At 42.4% G+C, this 21,975-nt stretch overlaps 1 protein-coding gene across 1 annotated transcript; it reads right to left on the bottom strand.

Annotated features, from left to right (window-relative positions):
- Positions 1 to 1,773: 1,773 nt before the first annotated feature.
- DUSP5 (dual specificity phosphatase 5) lies at positions 1,774 to 19,416 on the bottom strand. Its single transcript, XM_020779827.3, has 4 exons — positions 12,485 to 19,416; positions 7,536 to 7,678; positions 5,754 to 5,973; positions 1,774 to 4,174 (listed from the first exon to the last, which is right to left on the bottom strand). The coding sequence occupies exons 1-4, from the start codon at positions 12,924 to 12,926 to the stop codon at positions 3,738 to 3,740; spliced, it is 1,242 nt and encodes a 413-aa protein (XP_020635486.3). The 5' UTR covers positions 12,927 to 19,416; the 3' UTR covers positions 1,774 to 3,737.
- Positions 19,417 to 21,975: the final 2,559 nt, after the last annotated feature.

The raw sequence follows: 21,975 nt of genomic DNA, 5'->3' as shown, positions 1-21,975 counted from the left end.
GGGAGAGTGAGAACAGACAAAAGAAAATATTTCTTTACCCAGTGTGTTGTTAGTCTGTGGAACTCCTTGCCACAGGATGTGGTGATGGCATCTGGCCTAGATGCCTTTAAAAGTGGATGGGCAGATTTCTGTAGGAAAAAGTCCTTTGCAGGTTCTAAGCCATGAGGGGCATGTATCACCTCCAGGCTTAAAAGGAAGGTAGCTCAAAATACCAGATGCAGGGGAGGGGTATCAGGAGACAAGTATCTAATTGTCTCATTTGCTCCCAGAGGCATCTGGTGGGGCCACTGTGTGATACAGGAAGCTGGACTAGATGGGCCCTTGGCCTGTTCCAGCAGGGCTCTTCTTATGTTCTTATGGATTTATGAATTTCCACCATTTCCAAGCACCACTGTTTTAGCAAGTGGGTGATCAGAGGGTGATTTGGAAGAGGTTTTAATATCTTTTTTTCTTTTATTGTAAGTATTAAAACTGCTATTTTGCCAATGGTATAATACTTCTCTGCCAAAGTCAAATCATAGAATTATATCCCTATAATGCCAAATTTTTTTAAAAAAAATTATTAATACAAACAAAAGAAGAAAGGAAAGTTCCCAGGTACCATCTTTAAGCACTTTGGCACATGGTGGTTAATTTTCTAATGGCCTTGTGCCTAATTTGGCCCAGTTGAAGTAGCAGAAAACACGCAGCTCCAGCTGGTGATCCATAAAGGGGCAGCATAGTGAAATATGGGTCATATTAAGAAATAAACTTCTTACCCATATAGTCAGTTCCCTGCCTTTTTCAAGAAAATGCAATAGAAGCCACAAAATCCAACGTATCATTTGTTCTGAAGCCAGCTTCAAAGTGGCATAATAGCCGCTAACCATCTCTTCTTCTTAAAGTTACAATTAGAGCTTTGAGACTGCTATGTGTTGCTTTGAAGGTTACGACACCTCCTTCCTGGTTCAGGAGTCCTAACAAATTAAACGTATTTGCCATTTGTTTGTTATAGTGCAACAGTGGACTTCCACCAGCAGAATCCAGGAGAATCTGTGGGTAAGGATCCACTCTCTGCTCTGGAGGTTTATGTCCAAGATATCTCAAGGACTGTGTCCCCTATTATGAGCCTGCCCAGGTGTAAGGATCACCAGGAGACACCTTTCTCTTAGTCCCATTACCCTCACAGGTGTGCTAGGTAGGACATGGCAGAGGTTCTGTTGCTGCTCCTAGACTCTGGAACCCCTCTCATAGGGGGCCAGGCTTGCACCATCGTTGCTGTCCTTCCGCAAGCAGATGAAGACTTTTCTCTTCAGGCAGGCTTTCCATTATTGACTGGCAGTCTGAGAAGAGTTTTTTTTTAATGGATTGTTGTGTCTTGTTGCTTTCAAATGTGCCCTTACTATTGATTTAAATTTTTTGCCATGTTTAACATATTTAATTGTTCTAAAACATTATTTGTATAATGACTGTTTTTAACTTTAAATATTGTCTTTTTTAATGATGCAAACTACCTTGGATCCTTCATAAGGAGAAAGGCAGGCTAAACAAACAAAGAAACATCCCAAACCATCTCTTGAAGGATAGTAAGCCCTCCAGAGCTGGTTTTATGGCACCAGGGACCAGAGAAAGAGAAGACAGTTTCATCCTTATCACCAGCACAGCTCTGGATTTGCCCTCTTGCTTTGTTTCAGTTCAGCAGAGATATTAGCAGTTTTACATAAGTAGCATCCTGAACCTTGATGAGAAATTTTTACAAGTCTTATCCACTGAATTAATCCACCGAATGCACTCTTCAATTATTTTACAACTTTATTTTTTAAAAAAAGTTTTCACATTCACAAGTTTTCAAGGCAATTATTGCCATTTCTCATATTTAGGAAAATAAATTGTGGCAGAACAGCAGCAGCACATAAAATCTACCTACAGACACACGAACTAGATACACCAATCTACAGTAAGAAAAAGAAATATGTTCCCCATTGATTAGGAAATAAATTATTCCACATTTAGAAAGATGACATGGAAGAGATCAACACATGGATCAGCAAACCACATGTTGCTCAACAAGACCACATCATATAGACATCATTGATAACACTTCCTACGGGAGATGCATTATTTGCAATTATCTCCCCCACACACACTTTAAATTTTAAGTTCATTTTCCCCCACACAATTCAAACTGCAAGGACTCAGGTAAATTAATTTCCCTTGGGGAAGAATTTAATTACCTTCTTTTGTATAACCAATTGCTCTTCATTTACAGGTCCTGTTCTTAGTGAAAGCATGTTGTCTAGAAAGAAGCTGTCATCTTCCCAACAGAGGCCCAAGGCTGCAGTCCGCTGCAAATATTACTCACACATATGATATGCAGCACCTTCTGCTTATTTTTTGTGGCCTGCTGACTCAAAGGCATATCCTACGTATGGCTCTATTAAAATGTGCAATGGATCTATACCTGTGCTATAATCTGTGTTTTAAGCATCTGGGTCAAGTTTGACATAGTTGTCGAGTATCCTATGGATTGAGGAAACATATGAAACTACTGTAATGGGTTGACTCCAGATTTAGTCACATTTACCTTTGTGATCCATTCAAACTAAAGGAACATAGTAACCAATGACTAACTAAAGTCCCACTGATTTGGATGGATCTCCTCTAACTAAATATGTTGCAACCCATTGCAACTGGATAGGACCAAAATGATTTTTTAAAGAATGAGATGTGAAATAAAGGACATCTGGAAATGCAAGTGAGATTCAGTTGGATAAGCGGAGTCCCATGACAAGGGGTGGGATCTTTGGTCCTCTATTTATTTTGGACTTTGCCTCTCAGAAGTTGCAGACAACATATCAGATGGTAAAGAAGTATGGGGCTTGCAGTCCAAAACATCAAAGGCTATGGTTTCCCCACCCTTTCCCTACAGGGTTACAACCTTGCAATACTAGGCATGTCTCCTCTAGCCTGCTGTCTGTACTTCTATTACCCAACCCAGAAAATAATGCACCTGAGGCTTCTTGGGAAGGGTGACCTCAAACCCTGACTCCAGTTGTACAGCTATAAGGAACGGAGGACTGGTGGATGTGAGCAAGAGAGGGTTTCTTCTCCCACTGTCCAACCTGCTTGTACCCCTCCAGCACAGGACATTTGGAAAAGAACCCACACAAACAGGAAAAAGCAAGTGTTCAAGTTTTCATCACCACCAAAGATGTCAGGGTTTGCTTCTTTTGTAAAATTGTGCTTCTTATTACAGCTCTGCTTTCCTGACACAGCTGTTTATTGCTTACACTTTAAAACAAGGCTATAATTAAGAGAGAAGTGGGATGGGAAAGCACGAAGCAGTCAGAAAGGTCTGAGTGAGTGACCTCTTTTAACATGGTTCTCTCTGCTCCAACACGGCCTGGAGGTACAGTAGTGAATGCACAAATATTCCAGAAGTCATGTTACAAAGCTCAGGGTGTACTTTTTTTTGGTACTAAAGTCATTCACTCTTTTGAAAAGCTTGATCTAGCCAGTGTCTGTAAAAATATGTTTTTACCCATAATGAATTTTAGGGTAATTTGAACTAAAAGCAGGAGTTAGGTGGGCTCAACACAAAAGAACAATTTCAAAGTGCATAGATAGCCCCCATTGAAATGCATCAAATCATGACTCCATGTCAATGTTATCCTGCATTTCAGTTTAGATGAAATTTCTGAGGCCCTCTGTATTGCGTGGATATGAAATGTCTCCTTCTCAGTCTTTGTTTTCTGGGGTCATGGGACTGTATTGTCTCTTGATCCTAGGAGAGTCCAGCAGGATGATGTTGCAGGAATTGGATTCAGCTTTAGCTGATGGACAGGTGAGTGAATGGGCACAGAATTCAAAACTGAGGTAGGAAAAGCAAAACAAGAGCCTTCAAAGCTTTTGCTCCGAGTCAGCTCTTCTGCAAAGAAGGACACAGCATCCCTTTTGCAAGAGGTGACGGGAGGGCTTGGAGTCGAAGACAATATTTCTGCCTCATATTGTAGCAGCTGGCCCATGAAGCCAAAGTTTGGCGAGATCAGGCTTCTCCGCTGCTTGATGTAATCAAAAGCCTCCTCCAGGCGGAACTTCCGCATTTTCATCAGATAAGCCATGCAGATCGTGGGAGAGCGAGAAATCCCAGCTTCGCAATGCACCAAGATTTTGCCCCCTGCCCGTCTGGTACAGTCTAGGGAGAGAAATAAATAAACAACACAGTGAAGGAGTTTGCTGTCACTTCAGGTGGACATCTCTAATAATAGCACATCTCATGAAAACCCATTTCCCAAATCTTATTTCACAATTCATTTCATAAGGGTATACAAGGGAGGGGAGATATGATAGAAAGGTGTTTCAGAGATGGGAGAAGCAATTTCAGAGTGCCTGAAAATAAATGTCAATTTTGTCAATATATTCAAATAACAAAGCTTAATGGCTATGTAATCAATGAGGAGAGTATTTCCTTCCCCTCATCTAACCACATAGCGTCAAGAATTGTGTAGTAAGACAAGTATTGTGGTGCCACAAAAGAACAGAACACACAGTTGGATTATTTTAATAAATATTACAGTGTTGTAATAAAAAGCGTGGGTATGCTTCATATTTTCTCCAACTAGATGAGATGTGCCTATTTTCCTAGTTAGCAAAGAGCAGGAAAGGTGATGCTTTTGTTCCCACCCTGTGGGCTCTTTGAGTAGACACTCAGTATAGGAGTTTCAGCAATGATGTCAAGTTGTGGGTTCCTGGGGTTTCCACGAGAAAGTGCACAATAAACCAGCCTTAAATGTCTGATTATAACCCTTGGTAAGTGGTGGTTGGACGTAAGTCAGACTATAAATGGCTCAGGCAGAACTACCATTTTACACAACAGGAGGCCCCAAGGTTACTCACACAAATCAATTATTGTTATAAAATTAAAGAGAAATTGCTGAAAATAAGCTCCTTGTGCAAAATGCATGGATTAAAAATAGAATTTGCTCTGCTTTGGCTGGCCTGAGAAATGAATTCTCAGTTTTTGCCTGATTCTGAAGCATACTTATTAAATGTATAGGCCAAACTGTATTCTGTTCTTGCTCATATACTTTTACATTGTATTATGTGACTGTTGCATTAAAAATTGTTTCTTGAAGCAGCTGTGGTAGCCTTCTCCCAACCCCAAACTGGTTCCCTAAAGATATTTTATGCTACATCTCCTATAATCCCTGACTATTGGCCAAATTGTTTAGGGTTGATGGGATTTGTAGTCTAAACATGCAATGAGCACCAGATTCAGGAAATCTAATTTATCAGACTCCCAAATTTTAAAGTAAAGAAGCTGCAAGGGGTTTAGAATATAGTGCTGCTTGAATAGGCATTTACAGTATAATCCACTAATTCTCTGCTCAGAAATATGCTTCACTGGATACAGTGATTCTTATGTCTAGGCAGGTGGATACAAATTGCAGCCCTAACCAGACAGCTTAAAGTCACTTCTGTAATAGAGCAGAAATGACAAAATTATGTACCTGAGGAGGAAGGTTTTAAGTGCCATTTTTTTAAAAAGATCCATTACAGAGACAGAGACAGTCTCTTTCTAAAGGGAAATTTGAGGCAGGCATTGAAATTTTTTTCCCCTCTGATCAGAGCTAGATGTATTTCTGGGGATATGCCTAATGATTATCTCAATGGTCATTGTTATTGTTACTATTTATTTCAGAGAGATTGCTCTTGAATAGCCAACAATTCTGAAAATTCCAAATGATATCATCTTTCAGAGAAACCAAACCTACCAATAAATTCAATGGCTTCCTGGAAGTGGGAGCTGATGTCAGCAGTGTGGCTGTCCTCCACCGGAATCCATTTATAGCTGTATTGGTCTGTACAGGGCTCTGAGCTTTTCCTGGAGACATTCAAGAGGGCAGTGATGTTCAGGTTGGCAAGGAACTCACACTTGGAAGCATGGTAGGCACTGCCAAGGTACAAGAAAGGGAGAATCTCCACTGGGCCACCCTAGAAAGCAAAGGACAGCATCATTATAGGGAGGTTGTCTTGGTTCTTCTCTTTTCCTCAAGCTAAGGGACTCTCGGCAGAAAAAAAAAACTGTAGCTGACCTATGTGAACTATTTTGGAGCATTTCCAGACACTGATGCACTCAGACAGGAAGTACTTTGTAAGATGCAGCAGTTTCTGTTGTGGGAGTTCAGAGCGACTGCGGGTAGTTTCGGCACAATAGCAACTTTGCCTCCTACGCCTATCCCACTGTTCTTGACATGAGCAAGAGGGCTGCATGCAAAAAAAGAGATGAGGGCCAAAGGGACTCTGACCAACAGCACTGATCCACCACCACTCATCCATCCATTAAACCAAGAGCTTGAAAAAGTTGCCCTTTTGGAATGCAGCTTCCACAATCCCTCAGCTGCCACTGCTGTTGGCCTGCATGGTCAAAGGATTCTGGAACCTTTAGTGCAAGGAAGCAACAGGCTCTAGTCACATTGCTGGAGCAGAAAACTCCTTACAGAAAACAAAAGATTCCTAATCGATATTTGCAAGGGGTGAAGACACGGCTATTCCATCCACATATTTCCCCATCCCCTCCACCCACCCCCAGAGGGTCACTATTCTTCATTCCCTTCTATAACATTAAAATGCAACTAAAATATAGGGTGGGGAGGAACCTGCTTCTAAGAATCATGTTAGGAGGTGCTTCTCATTTGAAGTTCAGTTTGAAGGAAAAACATAAACGTATTACCAGGCTTGGCACGATACCACTTTTATCCCTTCCTAATTAAAAAATGCAGGGAAGCAGCTGCCATATGTTTGCACAGAGCCTGCTCTGACTTCAAGCTGGCTTTGTATCCCAAAGCGCTACCAGCATAAAGGACCCACGGCCATGCTGCATCAGACCCACAACTACCTTCCGGGAAACTCTCAGCAACCTGTGACGCCTGACAAGATTTACCTTTTCTTGCCTCTCCCCCCCCCCAAAAAAAAATTTTGGAAGGTAGTCTCAGCTCCTGTAGAAGATGAGAAAAGAGCCACCCAGAAACCTTCACAGCTATATTTTCAGCACCCAGAAAAGCAGGGCCAAACACCACCCACCTTTTACACAACAGGGACAGACAACTATAGTACTCTAAATGTTTTGGACTACAAATCCCATGCTGCCTCATGGTTGATTGTCCTGGCTAGGGGCGCTGGGAGTTACAGTCTAACATCATATGGAAGGCCAAAGCTTCCCATTGCTGATTCATAACCTGTTTCTCAGATGTGTGTACAGTATGTAATCAAGGAAATAAAACTGCAAAGATACCCTGTTGCTATTGGTGTATGTGGTTTCAATTTCCTCCCTCTTCTTCTCTTTAGTCACTTAAGGCCACACCAGTTGACAAAAGTGCATCTCACCCCCCACCCCTTACTTGAAAGGTAGCAAAAGTGCAGATTGACTCCATTTGTCACATTGCCAGACATGAATGAGAGAGCAAACTAGTCAGTTATGAACAGGATGATGACAGGAAGAGCCCACAAGGAGGCAGCGTGTGGGTGGGATTAGTCATATCTTCCCCTAAACACACCTGATCATATGCTGGTTTGTGGTGGATGCTCGGCTTCTCACAGAGGCTGTTGCTGCTTCTCTCTGTTTCACTCCTCTCCTGGGATACAGGTTTTGCATCCACGCAGAACTCAGGATACTGTGAATAGAAGGTTTCATAACCTCCTGGAGAAAGAAGGAAGCAGACAAAGAAATACAAATTAGCAGAGCACAGGGGGTGAGGAAGCCACTCATTTGCACCAGATCACTAATTAATTTTTGAGACCATGGTAATGTTCATTGCATGAGAAGCTGCATAAAAAAAGGAAAGCTCTGCCAGAATGATAACAGAGCAGTTAAAGAAAAAGAGCAGAAGACAAATGTCTCACATTTAAGAGTTCATCAAAGTGGTTACAATTCTTTGCAAATGGAAATGACATGGATCAGTTCCAAAGGACTAAGCCTAAAGATAATTTATTCTGTGATTTTTAAAAATTGGAGAGCTTCATGTTTATATAAATTTAAGAAAATGCACATCCAGAGAGGCTGTTGTGTATTGATTAATCTAACTTCCATTCCCTTGCCTTCTGGCAAATGAAATGGATTCATTAAGAGTTGTGAAAGTTAATGAAATTCTATGATGGGCTCAGTCTGCTAAATAGCCCCAGATGAGTGGTTTTGCACTATAAAAGAAAAGATTTGCAAAGCTTATGGCACAGTTGGTGAAAATACATGCTGTTGTAGCTCAGAACTCTGCAGACTAGAACCGGAAAATATGCACAATGCAACACAAACAAAGCATATGTCTGTGTTCTTTGTTTTTACATAGCACTGAAATGAAGAATATTCACATAAGTTGCAAAACCTCTAATCATAAACTGTGAATATGATTGACTATAATTGGTTCATAAACAGCTTTGTCAGCGTAAGCGCCTTATTGCTATACCTTCCAAATAAAAATAATTGTGCTGGGTAGTTTGACTGTCTGACTCTCCACCCAAGGAATCATACCCAAGGAGAAGTTAGTATAGGTTTCATGAGCTTCCTGTAAGGCTGTTTAACAGACAATATTTGATGCAGCCACAATGCAGAAGGTCCAGATAGCTGTCTTTTAAATTCCAGCTTGTCTTTGCTAGAAGCTAATACACAAGCCCATTGCAGAATGAATAGACACATTATTTGGTAAAGCTCATAAACTTGAGATGAGGAGACCATGGGGTAACTCCATCATATAAAAGCAATGCTTTATGTTTTAAGTCATCCCCACAACTTGATAGGCTAATAGAAGACCCAGCAAATCTCAGGTGAGAGCTCATTCTGGAGCACTTACACAATCAAAATGGAATCACGGAACCTCTGTAGAATTAAAAAAAAAGCAACAACCCCAAAACAATTTCCAATGAACAGCCAGCTATGTTTTTCTCTTGCTCTCTCTCTTCTACATTTCATGTCGCATCCCTTTTTCCTCCTGACAATTCTCAGAAAACAGAGGTTTTAAAAAATATAGTTTAACTGTCCAATCAGTTGTAAACATCCATGTTTTCCCAGAAAAAAGACCAACTCATGTCTCTCATACATGGCATCTGTGCTGAACAGGTAACTAGCAACCTGGAGCTTTAGGAATAAGGAGCTTTACAGGCAATTCTTTAGATGAGTCACTTTAAAAAAAAATCAAATCCCCAGTTTTGTCTTGTTCTCTGCCACTAGCTGAATGCTGCTATTATTTTTTGTTCTTACTACATTACTCATCTCATGTGTCTGCTTTTCAGAGGAAGATGCTTCATTTTCATAGCTAATAATAACAATTCTAGGCCTAGCAAAGCGGCAGCAGAAAAAAAAGACACTTGGGCAGCTTCTCTTATGGGAAAGTATTGCTTATTTCAGAGTAAATATCTTACCCTCATAAGGGTATGCTGCTATTTGATAGCATTTTCACTCCAACATGTATCACAGGTGTACCCGTGACTTTTTTAAAAATATGCCATCAAGTTGATTACAACGGACGGCAACACCTTCCTAGATACAGAGTATGCAGAAGAGGCCTACTATTCCCTTCTTCTGGGATAGGGTAGCTTGCACCAGGCGACAAAGGCTAGGTTTTCACCCTGAAGCACAGAGGCGAACTCCTGACATCTGGCTTTGTAGCCAAGTATCCAACTCAATGAGCTGTCCAGCCAGCCATGTCTATGAGACATGGAAGGAAACTATCTTGTGGTCAATACATGTCAATGTGTGCATAAAACCTACAGAAAAGCCTATAGGGAAGGAAGGCTTCTGACCACAGATCAACATCAGTCCCATAGACATTTTATAGGCCAATATGTCAAAACAAAACATGTTGTACCGCTATGAGTGCAAATCAGAGACTGAATTAACAGATGCTGGAAAGCTTCAAGCTTAGGAGGGGATGGGGGAAGACCATGAATCCAACAAGCATCATGTCACTCATCAGTAAGAGCAATTCCCTGAAGAGATGAATTGTGCTCCTAGTAGCTGTTAGTTGACATGAATTCTGACTCACATGCCTTTATCACATGATGATTGCCTGAGACCAACCCCACTTAAGAATTTCTTTCCTTTCAATGGTCAGTTTTCTCTCACTTTCCCACACAGACAAAAAACCCTTGGGATAAACTCCAAGATTCTTCCATTATTTTATAGTGAACATTCAGGCAGAACTAAATAACATAGTCAGAGTGTGAAGATCAGTCATAGTTGGTGACTGAAATACAGTTCATCAGTGTTGCTAGATGATACAAACAGCCTGTGGCTGTAATACCATATTATATTTTTAGATATACAGCATTAATTGCCTTCAGACTAGACCAAAATACATACACATGATCTCTCACAGTGACAGCACATGTCTACTAGGCCAAACAACAACTAACACTTTCAAGCCAGGTATTATTATTCTTCCCAAGTTAGCCTGCTATCAGTGGCTCAGGATGTAGATCTATAAATGCAGGTTGGGGGAACACACAGAAAGCTGTGCATGGGGGGGTGTGTGGTTTGATAAAATATGAATCAGAAGCAGCCATCACACCATACTCGTGTGGTGAGCCAAGAGGACAGAAGCGGGCTGTTTGTGACGCAGTTCCTTCAAGGCAGAATCAAGAAGGGGCAACCACAGGAGACGAAATAGCACCCAGAAGAGTTAAACACTGTGTTGAAGAGCTACAGCCAAAGATACATAATAACCCAATCTGAATCAAGGCTGGGAACAGGTACACTTTAGACTGGTAGTGAGCTTTGCAATGAATTAAACAAACAGTTCCACCTCGTGAGCATGCAACCTGTTTCCTCCTAAAGGGGAGAGCACCATTATTATATGCTCCCATCCTATTTCCCACCCATTATCTGAGTTAGGTAGCCATGAAGTGCTGAATCTCTATCTGCATCTGTGTGATCCTGTTTTACAGAAGTTCTTTAAAGCCGTACAGGTAAGATATGCAGAATGCACTGGGACTGGGCATATTCCAGCCAGGAGTTGCAGGTGGGTAGGTGGGTGGGAATGCAAAGCAGCCTCTCCAATTATTTACTGCATAACAACGCATGTAGTCACATCATATCTTTCGTAAAATCAACTTAGGCTTCAATTTGCTCCTAATGAAAGTATTCTGCTAGGCCACATACACAAAGAGGCAATTATTTACTCATTACTTCAAATGCACTAGTAACTCATGCAGGAATGAGGCTGGTGTGTACAACATTACAAAGCTACCTACGTTAGCAATTTACAGGGAACATCCCTATAGGGGGCACTGCTGGGTTTTTACAGGGAAAGCTGTTTTTACCGGGGAGTGGAGGTATCCTGGTATCTTTTCTCCTTCACTCCTACCCCCCACCACTTTCGTCTCACCGCTACGTGGCGAACGGTATCGCAAATCTCCAGATTGCACACCAAGAGTGAAATGCGGCTTCTCAGAATTAACTGAGGTTCACATTCGTATCAAAGCTTTACTTTATTTTTCCACTCAACCCAACTGGAACAGCCCACAGTCTTCTCTTTAGAAAACCGTAACTTCCTGATCGAAACCAGCCCAGAATCTGTTTTTTAATCCCGTGTTAATACTTCTCGCGATTGAGTCGTGCAGTCCCCCTCTCCTATTATTTGTGATGGGCGTAATTTTCAAAGAATATGTGAAATATTACGGCATGTCCTTTACGTGGCGTTAAATTTCTTGCCGGTCATCGCTTTTATTGGGCAGTTATCGACGCTTTTCTTTTTCTTTCTGGATGGCGCGCGGGGGGGGGGTTGTCTACCAAAAAAGGCGAATCTGCTTAGCCGCCCATTCTCAACTAACTATAGCAAGGCTGAGTCTCCTCTTCCCAGCTTTAACATCCATTACCAGTTGTATATACGTATATATACAAGACACGTACATTATAGATGACTGGGAGAAGAAAACACCGCCTCAGCCCAAGGTCCGGAAAACGTCTACAAACTTGCGTTACTTATTCAACGCGGCCCAAACCACCCGCTCGATCGGAACGCGGTCGCGTTTTCAACCCGGCAGTTGGGTCTCCAGATTTCTAGCCGAGGGACAACGAGGAAAACGCGCCGAGGATCAGGAAGGATCAGCAAGCAAGGATCCTCAACGGAAGAATGCTTCTGTCGACGGATCCCACTTTATAAAGATAAGGAGGGACTTCGGAGTGGCTGCTCGCCTCCGCTCTCCTCTCTCGCCCCGTGTGCTCCCCCTCAAGGGTCCAGAGTGATGGACATTATCAAGGAGGAACTGCAAAGGATCGGGCTTTTCCTGTTCCCCTCAGAGAGAAGCAGCCCGACTCAGGGTCTCTCTTTCCCGGAGGGGACTAGCAGGAAGGTCACGAAGGTGCGCCCTCAGGTCGAAGGCTGGCGCTTCCCCCCGGCCGAGCGCTCTCCCTCCTTCCTTCCTTCCTTCCCTCCCTCTTGCGTCCTGGCCTCCCCTTCCCATTTCCTTCCCAGCCCGGGTCTCTCGGCCTCCGCCGCGGCCGCCGGCTTCTCACCTTTCAGGAAGCAGACTTTGGCTCCGGTCTCCGGCAGGCTGGCCAGCAGTGTGTTCACCACGATCTGAGCCGTGCTGTCCTTCTTCAGCTTCCGCCAGTGGCGAGTGTTTTGGTCCAGGACGACCACCGCCTTCAGAAGCCGAGGCGAGACCCCGTCCCCGTCCCGGTCCCCTCCTTCTTCGCCGCCGCTTCCCTCCGGACAAGCCGGCGGCGGCAAGAGCAGCCGCCCGCGAGCTGTCTCGTCGGGCACCACGAAATGGAGCGGCACGGGGCGCCCGTGGGCGCGGCGGATCACCACGGAGTTGAGGTTCACGTTGAGGGATCCTCCGAGGCAAGAGGCCGAGTAGGCGAGGTACGGCCGGCAATCCAGCACCAGGCACCGGGCGGGCTCCTTACGGAGCAGCTGCTTGAGCTGACGGGAGGCGAGAGAGGTTACCTTCATCTTCGCCCGCTCCCTCCGAGCCCAGAGGCGGCTCCTCGCAAGTGGCCTCGAAAAGCCACCGATTCAGCTGCCGAGGATTGCCAAGAGGCACCCCTGGTTTTTAAACGCAGCCGGAGGGGCTGCCGCCCAGGCTCCTTAATTCCCCTCCTGGCTGAGTTTACGGCGCTCCTGGCCTCGGCATTTCCCTCCCTGGGACTCTCAAGCAGGGGATTCCGCTTACAAGCAGCAGCAATTTATCTGAATGAAAAGCTAGAGCCGCGCGACCGTGTCCATATAAGGCGACTGACGTCACGCTCACATTCCGTAGTAGACACGCCTCTTGTCCTAAACCGCGGCCGCGACTGTGTGTGTATGTATAGCTGTAGAGGTGATTCCTTCCCCCAGGAAGAGGCAAAGGCGGAGGCAGTGCTTAAGAGAAGCGTTAGTCAGACTTCTTCAAGCGAAGGAAGTTGAAGAACGCCTCAAAAATTCTCGAGTCATCAGAAAGCCCTCCTCACACGCACTCGACCATCATTTGTTTCCGTCCACTCAGTAATGAACGGGGAGGAAATATGATGATAGTGGTGGCGGTGGCAAGAGGTGGGGGGGGGCTGAGGGGAAGTAGGATAACTGTTCGCCTCGGGGAATAATTGTGTGCAGAAAAGTTCTGTGTTTTTTCTTCCTTTAGGAGTAATTTAAATACATTTCAAATTTTCCTCTAGATAGCAAAAACAGATCAGTTATAAATCTAATGCAGGATAAAACATTTTGTGCCTCCATAGAAATAAACAGAAAACAAAACAACTGTTTAAATTAATATAAAGACACATACTGTACCATGCTTCTCCGAAAATAAGACAGGGTCTTAATGCATTAGGGCTTATTTTCAGGGGATTTTTTTTTCATGTGCAACCATGTACCTTATTCAAATACAGTCATGCCATCTTCTGGTTGCTGCACAATGGTGGAGGGCTGGGTTTCACTTAACTGGGGCTCATTTTGGGGGTAGGGCTTATATTATGACCATCCTGAAAAATCATACTAGGGCTTATTTGCAGGTTAGGTCTTATTTTTAAGGAAACAGGGTATCAGTCATCCCCAAATACTGGATTTATTATGTATGACGTAAGTACTTACTGGAAGTGTAGATATGTTTGGTGGAAATCACCTCTGCATTTTCAAGACCTTTAAGTGGTGTTTGGAAATCTCCCACTTCAGTTAATGTGTAGTACCACAATCCAGTGTTTCTGCTTTTCTCAATTGGAGAAAATCCCCACCACATGCATCTCCAGCTCATTCAGAGGAAGGCCCTCCACTACTCCCCTATGGCATTTCTGGGCCCAAAGTGCCCTTCAGGGAGAATCAAAGGCAGCTGCTGCCCCATCCTAGGATGCTTTTCTGCATGAGCTGTCCATCCACCCATCCCATCCTTGTGCCTGAGGTAAACCAGCATTCATGTCAGTTTTGTCTCTGTGATATTTTGCAGGATGCACACACATGAATGAAGAAACAAACAGATGTCTTCAAAACGTTTGGGGATATGGAGGAAGGATGTAGATGAGGTTTTTGGCTACCTGCAGGAGTGGTTAAAACTACTGTACAGAAGATGTTTTCCATTTTGGGGACATAAGCATTTGAATGCACGTAGAATCAACAAAAGATGACATTTCCCGATCATCTGGTCTCATATCTTTCATAATTCATGCATTGTCTGCGCTTAAGGAAAATCCCAAGCTAAACATTCCTTCTACACACAATGTTACTCAGAGCTTAGCCTTTCCTCTCAAAGAGTAGAAGTTAAAATTTAAAAGCAAACCTTGTCCCAAAATGCAGTTTTATGGGGGGAGATGGTGGAAGGAAGGACTCAAGATACACTTTGAACAGAAACCATTTGTTAGTGGTTATTAAAATGAGAGGCTGCAAAGGGATTGTAAATCCACCTTCCTGTCAGCCATTAACTGATTTAAAACTTTATTGCAAGCGCATTTGAAATGACATGTCTGGCTTTCATGCATGAACTCCAGCAGGAGAAGACAGTTTCAAAGCTCTTTAGGAGCCCCATGTGACACCTGGTCTATAAAGGGAGATACTGGGCAAAGTCCTAGGACAAAGAGAGAGAGAGAGATTTGTGCTGTAAGTCAGAACCAACTTGTTGTGAATCTAACAGGGTTTTCAAGGTAAGTGAGAATTAATTGGTAGTTTTATCAGTTCTATCCCCCCATAAGTTCCTATGGCTGAGTGGGGATTCAAACCGAGGTCTCCTGAGTCCCAGTCCATCACTCTATCTACAGTCCATACCATGCTGCATCCCTGCTTTTATTTTATTTTATTTCAATATCACTTTGCTTGTTTCAAGTATTATATTAAATCTCATCTGTTAGCACAGGAAAGTCTTGTGCAAACATTCAGGATGCCTGAACTATGGCAGGAAGCAGCCCTCAGACTCTTCCTTCTCACAAAGTTGTCAACTGTGTAAAAGCTGTAATGTATTGTAGTTCCTGGATGATTTCCCTTCTGATATCTGACAGTTGGTAATGAAGGAGAGGAAATTATGAGCTTGCCTTGCCTGGGACTTTCTTATGTTATATCAACATCCGTGAGAGTAATATATGAAGCAGACTTAAGAGTTATATAGAAAGAGACTTATAGCACTTGAAAGGCTTCCTATTATAGCATAAGCTATTTATTACTGGAGTACAAAGCCACTTTTTCAGGTGGCTGAAGATTTGACATGAACGCACAAGCGTGATGGTGGCGGCAGAACCATGGAGTTTTAAACAACAGAGTTAGAGGGAAATGAAAATAAAAAGTACCCATCGTGCCAATTCAATTAGAACTTGCATATATATATTTTTTTAAAAAAAACGAGCACTGGGAAACTTTAGGACAACAACCATAGATGGTAACACCATCAGTCTGGCAATGCTGCACTGATTAACAGCTGTACTGGGAGTGGCACAGAAAACTATTATCTCTATTCAAACCCAAATGAATGAGCTGAACTTTCTCATAGCTTGTAATTCAGCTATCTTGTCTTAGTCATGCCTAATAGAAGAAATCATGAAGAAGTATTTCTCAGCCCTGTTATCAGAGGTTCTGTTACCTACTGGCTCATTGTAACTAACCGTATATGGATTTTATATTAGGAGTCAGTGTAGTACAGTGAAGAGAATATCTGACGAGGACTCAGAAGGCCAGGATTCATGTCCCCATTTGACCATGGAAGCTCACCATGAAATGAGGAAGGTAAACTACCCCTTGGGTGTCTCACGTACTTCAAAGAGCCTATTAGCATCACCATAAGTCAGAAGTGACTTGATTACACATAACAATTTTCTGCTGATGAAGTCTTTTGAATCTTTTAGATGTATATACATTTTTTTTTTACTATTTCTTTGAATGGAAAGTTCACAGGAAGTTGACAGTGTGATTAAATCCTACATGTTCTCATGGTAGTAAAAAGCTGTATTCCAAGGCTGGAAAGATAAATGTTCAACATCATTCAAAGGTCAGAAAATTTTATTACTTTAGTTATGAATGTCTATTTGACTGACAGCAGCTCCCATCAATCTATTTTTGTTTGAAGGGCAGGTAGGTGACATGTCAATGTGAAAGACAAAGTAAAAGTATAAAAATAAAGACAAAAATGTTGTGGCAAGTTAAAGATTTAACTGCTATATTTTAAGGTGAGCTTTCATGGAACAAGTCCACCTCTTCACACATAAGACTGATAGTACAGAGACTACATGGCAAAACATTCATGGATGGCTGTAAGATAAAGAGACAGTGGTGGTTGTTAGGCTAAAGTCCAAACTGTGCATCATTGTGGCATTTCACAACTAGTAATGACTTAAGACCCGTGTTTGGTATTCAGTTCTTTTCTTTTAAAGTTTTGTTCTGTAAACAGTACAAATGATTAGTGGCTAATGGAACCCCAGGGTACAAAAAACAACAGCATAAACAATGTATGAATCACAGACGTTACCTTTGGAGCTTGTATTGTAAGGGTCACTGTGGTTGGGAAAGAACTTGGTTCTGGAAACTGACAGCAGATGACAACATAATTATTGTAGTATTTCATATTTAGGTAAAATAGGAAACACAGCTACCACTTTGAATGCTACAGTTATGTCAATGTATACACCTAATGGATGTTTGTATGCGGTGGAATTCCTTCTTTCTATCTTTTCTTCTCCCTCCCCCCCCCTGCACTTATGGGCCATAATGCTGTTGTGTAATGATATTGGTGAGAGGGAAACGGTGTAATTTATAGTGGCAGATGGCTGCTAATTAAATACTCCTTTTTTTGCTTCCTCTTTGAGTGCCAGTTGCACAGTTTGACATACAACCAGGGATCCAAGCGAGAGCTCATTAATTAGCAGCAATTTGCTACTATGAATTACACCATTTCTCTTCCATAAGTGTAACTATGCAATAGATTTTGGCCATAATTTTAAAATACAATGTTTTGAAAAAAACTGGAAATACAAGGAATGAATTTTGGTCCTCCAGTCACCAGTGCTGGAGGTCTAACCCAGGGGTGGGCAAACCTCCAGATGATGCTGGATTTCCATCAGTGAGGAGTGCTGGGAGATGCAGCCCATCAACATCTGGAGGACAGTACTTTGCTCGCATCCGATCTAACATTTGCCACTCTTAAGCAATGATGTGCAGCTTGATTGTCTGACAATGTTTACCATGATTTACATTTCTGTCTTTGGCTATTTCTCCAATTTAATGAGATATATAGCACCACTGCCATCGTTTTCTGTGTTCCAAGAAATTATTTATGGAATGGAGATTTTTTTTTTGTAATGGCTTAGTCAGATATTTGTGGGCAAGCATCTTATTAGGTACCCACATAGGCTCCATCTTCCTCTAAGTGTGGCACTTCCCATTAGCTTTCTGAGAAGACTTTCTGCTTTTGCATCTCTCAACAGCTGTGATTCACTTACCTGGGTGGTGATTATGCACCCAAATTCATGCCATTCAAGGCTGGAATGTACAGTTTCATCACAGAGCAATCAAATGGGGTGAACTCAGAAAGCACTTACTGTAAGTGAAGGATGTGATGGGCCTGGCAAAGAGAGGGTTAATTCATTCCCCATCGTCTGTAAAAATGTGTGCCTGGTAACAGAATTGGCCAGATGGGAAAGGGGAGAAGCATACTGGAATGAAGAGAATTGTTTGGAATATCATCTGAAAGTTTCAAGGCCAGAGAAAGCTTTATGAAGCCTGTCCCCATGGTATCACACAGTATCTTAATTGTTAGCACCTGATTTGTTTGAGGGCAGGAGGAGATATGTAAAACAAGTTACTTTTGTAAAAGTTACCAACAAGAAGTTTTGGTGAGGAAAGCAACATGATTGTGGAAAGGATTGAAACATTTAAAAGAGCTGATGATGGGATATAAGTAAAAGCTGAAGGATAGAGCTCTCAGGCTTTGGTCAAGCAGGCCTTTGCCAAGCTGCTGCTTCCTTAGCTTCACCTCACAGGAGAATGTAATCTTTGTCTGCTATTCTGCCAATCTCTGCACAGGTACTGGAACTATGCTACAACTTTATCACATTGTAAGTGTAGATGGAGCTTTATTATTTTCTGTGGGTCTTACTCAAAATTGTCTAGTCCTAAATAGTTTTGCTTTTTGGATTTATTATGGATTTGCTTCACATCATTTTGATCCTTTTTGGAAGATTTAAATTGGCTTTTGAACACTTATGTCTTTTTGAAATACCTTCAATAAATAATAATTGTTTTCCAGCTGTGTGGTCACTCTGGAAGAACAAGGGGATAGTACTACTGAAAAAGATGCCTTGCACTCGGGATTTTGAGTACTGTACTTTGTGGGTGTTTTGGCATTTCTACTTTGCAGGATTGATTTGCAGTCACAAGCAACAAACTTGTAATTTCCCCGTCTCTCCCTGAAGCATTAAAGTTGCAACCAGGCTCAGAAGTGGTGGGAGGGAGCCAGACTGCAAGCTTTTTCCCAACCGTTAGCACACTGGACCCTTCTGGAAAGCACCCATACAAGTCAGGGTAGTGTGGCTAAATGGTTAGTGGATCCTCTTTCTGGTGGCCAGTATCATGACAAAGAGTACTTTGGGAGTTGTAGTACAAAAAAGTAACTTTCCTAAGTTCTGTTTGGGCTTGCACCCTAAACTCTCAGTTAAAAGCCATCCATTAAGCCTTTAAAATCAGGAAACTCAAATCTTATTATAAGTTTATACTCGAGGGAAAATCAACAACACTATGTTTCTAGGAAATGACCTTATTTTCTTATTAAATATTGTAGAAAGTTAGGGTATTGTTTTCCAACTCAAGGGTTGATTTAAGGGTGTAGTGAAGATATAGAGAGATTGGTGGGCCAGGGTTGTAACAGATGTTTTCTCTTTGACATGACTCAATAAGTTTCACTTCTAAAAGATTGCGAAACTGAAAAGTGAAAAGGGAGGTGATTTTTCATAAAGAGAAAAACTGCATAAGAAAAATACCCTGATAGATATAGGAAATTCCCCATTCTTCCCCACCTCCCACCCCCATTTGATGCTGAGGTATTTCTTCCTAAGAGAGAGAGTTCCTTTGCTTTCAATAGCTATGTAAGGGGGGGGGGGAGCACCTGTGACCTTTTTAGTCTGTAGGCTATGAGAATAGGAGAAGTGACATCTACAGAATTACTATGGATATTACAGATGTTTGAATTTTGATCACTGTGGACACTTCAAAAGTTTTTTTCTGTACAGTCATCCTGCCTTATTCAAGTAGCCAGGGCTTTCTACATATCCCCATCTTCTAGGTATAACCTTGCCATGTTTTCCCACCAGGTACCCACGGTGGTATAGTGCAGAGGTCCCCAACCCCCGGTCCATGGCCCGGTGCCAATCCGTAGCCTGAGCTGGACCGGACCACCGAGACAGACCTCCCGCTGCCCCCGCACACACTCACCCCTACACAGCCTGTTTGTGGCTGTGCACACAGTCTAGCATGCCCATGCAAGCACTGCCGTTTGTGCATGAGCATGCACACCCAGTCAAGCACTGTGCCACCATTTGCACATGTGCATGAGCATGTGGATGCCTGTGCGAGAAATAGCACACACTTGTTCGCACATGCTCGTGAGCGTGGGGAGTGCCCCGCCTTCCCCAGCCAGTCTGCAGACTGAAAAAGGTTGGGGACCACTGGTATAGTGGATAGAGTGACAGACTAGGATTCAGGAGACCTGGGTTTGAGGGGGTGATAATATCAACAAATAATGCTCCAGAACTGGGATGATCAGTTTTGTTTCCCCAATCTATAGGACTTTTCCTCCACTGCTACAGCTTTGATTATTATTATTTTTTTTTTTTTGGAATTGAATGCATTCACATCAGTTCGGGCAGTGTGATCATTTGAGCTGTTGTGGAGGATTTTGTAGCCATTATTTTTCAAGACATTCCATGCAGCTGCACAGAAATGAGAGAGGCAGAGCAGAGGAGAAAATAATTGCTGTTTGAATGTTCTCCTCCCCAAGCCAAGTGCCCAGGTCTCTCTCTCTCTCTCTCTCTCTCTTGGCTTGCTGTTGTAGTGCTAGGACAGTTAGGGGTAAGGAATTGGCAGAGAGAGAGAGAGAGAGTGGAGGAGGTTATTAGTTAACCTTGTTTCCAGCTTGCACTAAACATGCCTCCTGCAAATCTGGAGAGCTAAAGCAGAGCAGAGCTAACGTAACAGAGCTATTTTAACAAGCTGCAAAGAAGGCTGAGTGCTATTTTCCTTGCTTCTCTCCTGTGTGGTCAGCTGAAGTGAATTCACTCAGGGAAATCTGAGTACAACTTCACAGCAGATCCACTCAAATTTTCCTTCCTATATAGTTACACCCTCAGTCCCTATTTGGCAATGGAAACTCCAGGGGGATTGGCACTGGTAAAACCACTCCTCAAATCTCTCACCTTGAAAACCCTATTAGAGTCATTATAGCTGGGGCATGGCTTGAAGGCACATAACATGTTTTCCCATGGCTTTTGTCCATTCTTTAGCTTGTTCTGGCAGAGCAAATGAACATTCTATAAGACAATTGTAAAAATGGGGGCAGCCCATGTATATATAACTTTTCCACTGGACTTCAGATCTGCACCAACTTTTGAACAGTTGTAGTCTTGCTCTGTGCTAAATTTGAGGAAGTGTGGACAAGGGTTTTTCAACTTCTTTTTTTTAAAGTTAAACTGTTCCCCTCCCTGCTTCCAAAATAGGCAAGCCCAAATGTCCTCAGATTTAAATTAACATATAAATCAAAAATACTTATTTTGCTTATCTTGGAAGAGAATGGTTGGGCCCATCTGCTTTTTTAAAATTTTGGAAATAATCCCGGCTGTAGGGGCTGAAACACTGATCCTCAAAAAAGGCCTTTCAAAAAGGAAATAAAAACTTACTTAGCTATATTGCTGCTTTTCAACCAGTTCTCAATGTCTCTATTGCTTGGTAGCACAAAATAATCAAAAGGCCTAGAAGAATATGTCTTTCAGATTAACTGTCTGAACTCAGGTACACGTTTGTGTAACTAAAAAGAATTGGATTGTTAATCCTCAAGAAGTTTATATGAATTTGGAGTGTTTCTGCCCCATGGAACCCAGTGCACAGCACTCCTAGCCGTTGCTATTGAGAAAGAAGTCTCAACTATGTTCTTTTATGCTCAAGAGCTAAATGCAACACATTTACATTTTGAAAGAAGGCCAAAGGAAATATATTGATACTTGCTGCAAAGTATGAACAAGACTGCAAATAATATAATCTGGATCGTGTACTAAATTTTGGAATATTTACATTTTGGAGGAAAGGTCTTGGAATCCTCAAGGCAACTTGGCTAGTGGTCAATAAATTCAAATATAGACATATGGCTTAACAGTAGGGAGAGGAGTCACCTCAGCTGTGGCAGGATATTATATTATTCCTGTTGCTCACTTCCTCTTTCTAGCAAACCCTGCCACACTGCATAGAAAAATAGAATTGCTAGCGCTACCTTGGGGGCTTTTCAGAGAATGAAGACCATTCTCCTTTTCTTCTTCTCCCTGTTCCTCTCCCACTTTGTCTTTTTCTCATT

The sequence above is a fragment of the Pogona vitticeps genome, chromosome 3, assembly GCF_051106095.1.
Source record: "Pogona vitticeps strain Pit_001003342236 chromosome 3, PviZW2.1, whole genome shotgun sequence".
Classification (NCBI taxonomy): Eukaryota; Metazoa; Chordata; class Lepidosauria; order Squamata; family Agamidae; genus Pogona; species Pogona vitticeps.
Note: the sequence above shows the minus strand (reverse complement) of the source record. Positions and strands in the feature narration are given on the sequence as shown.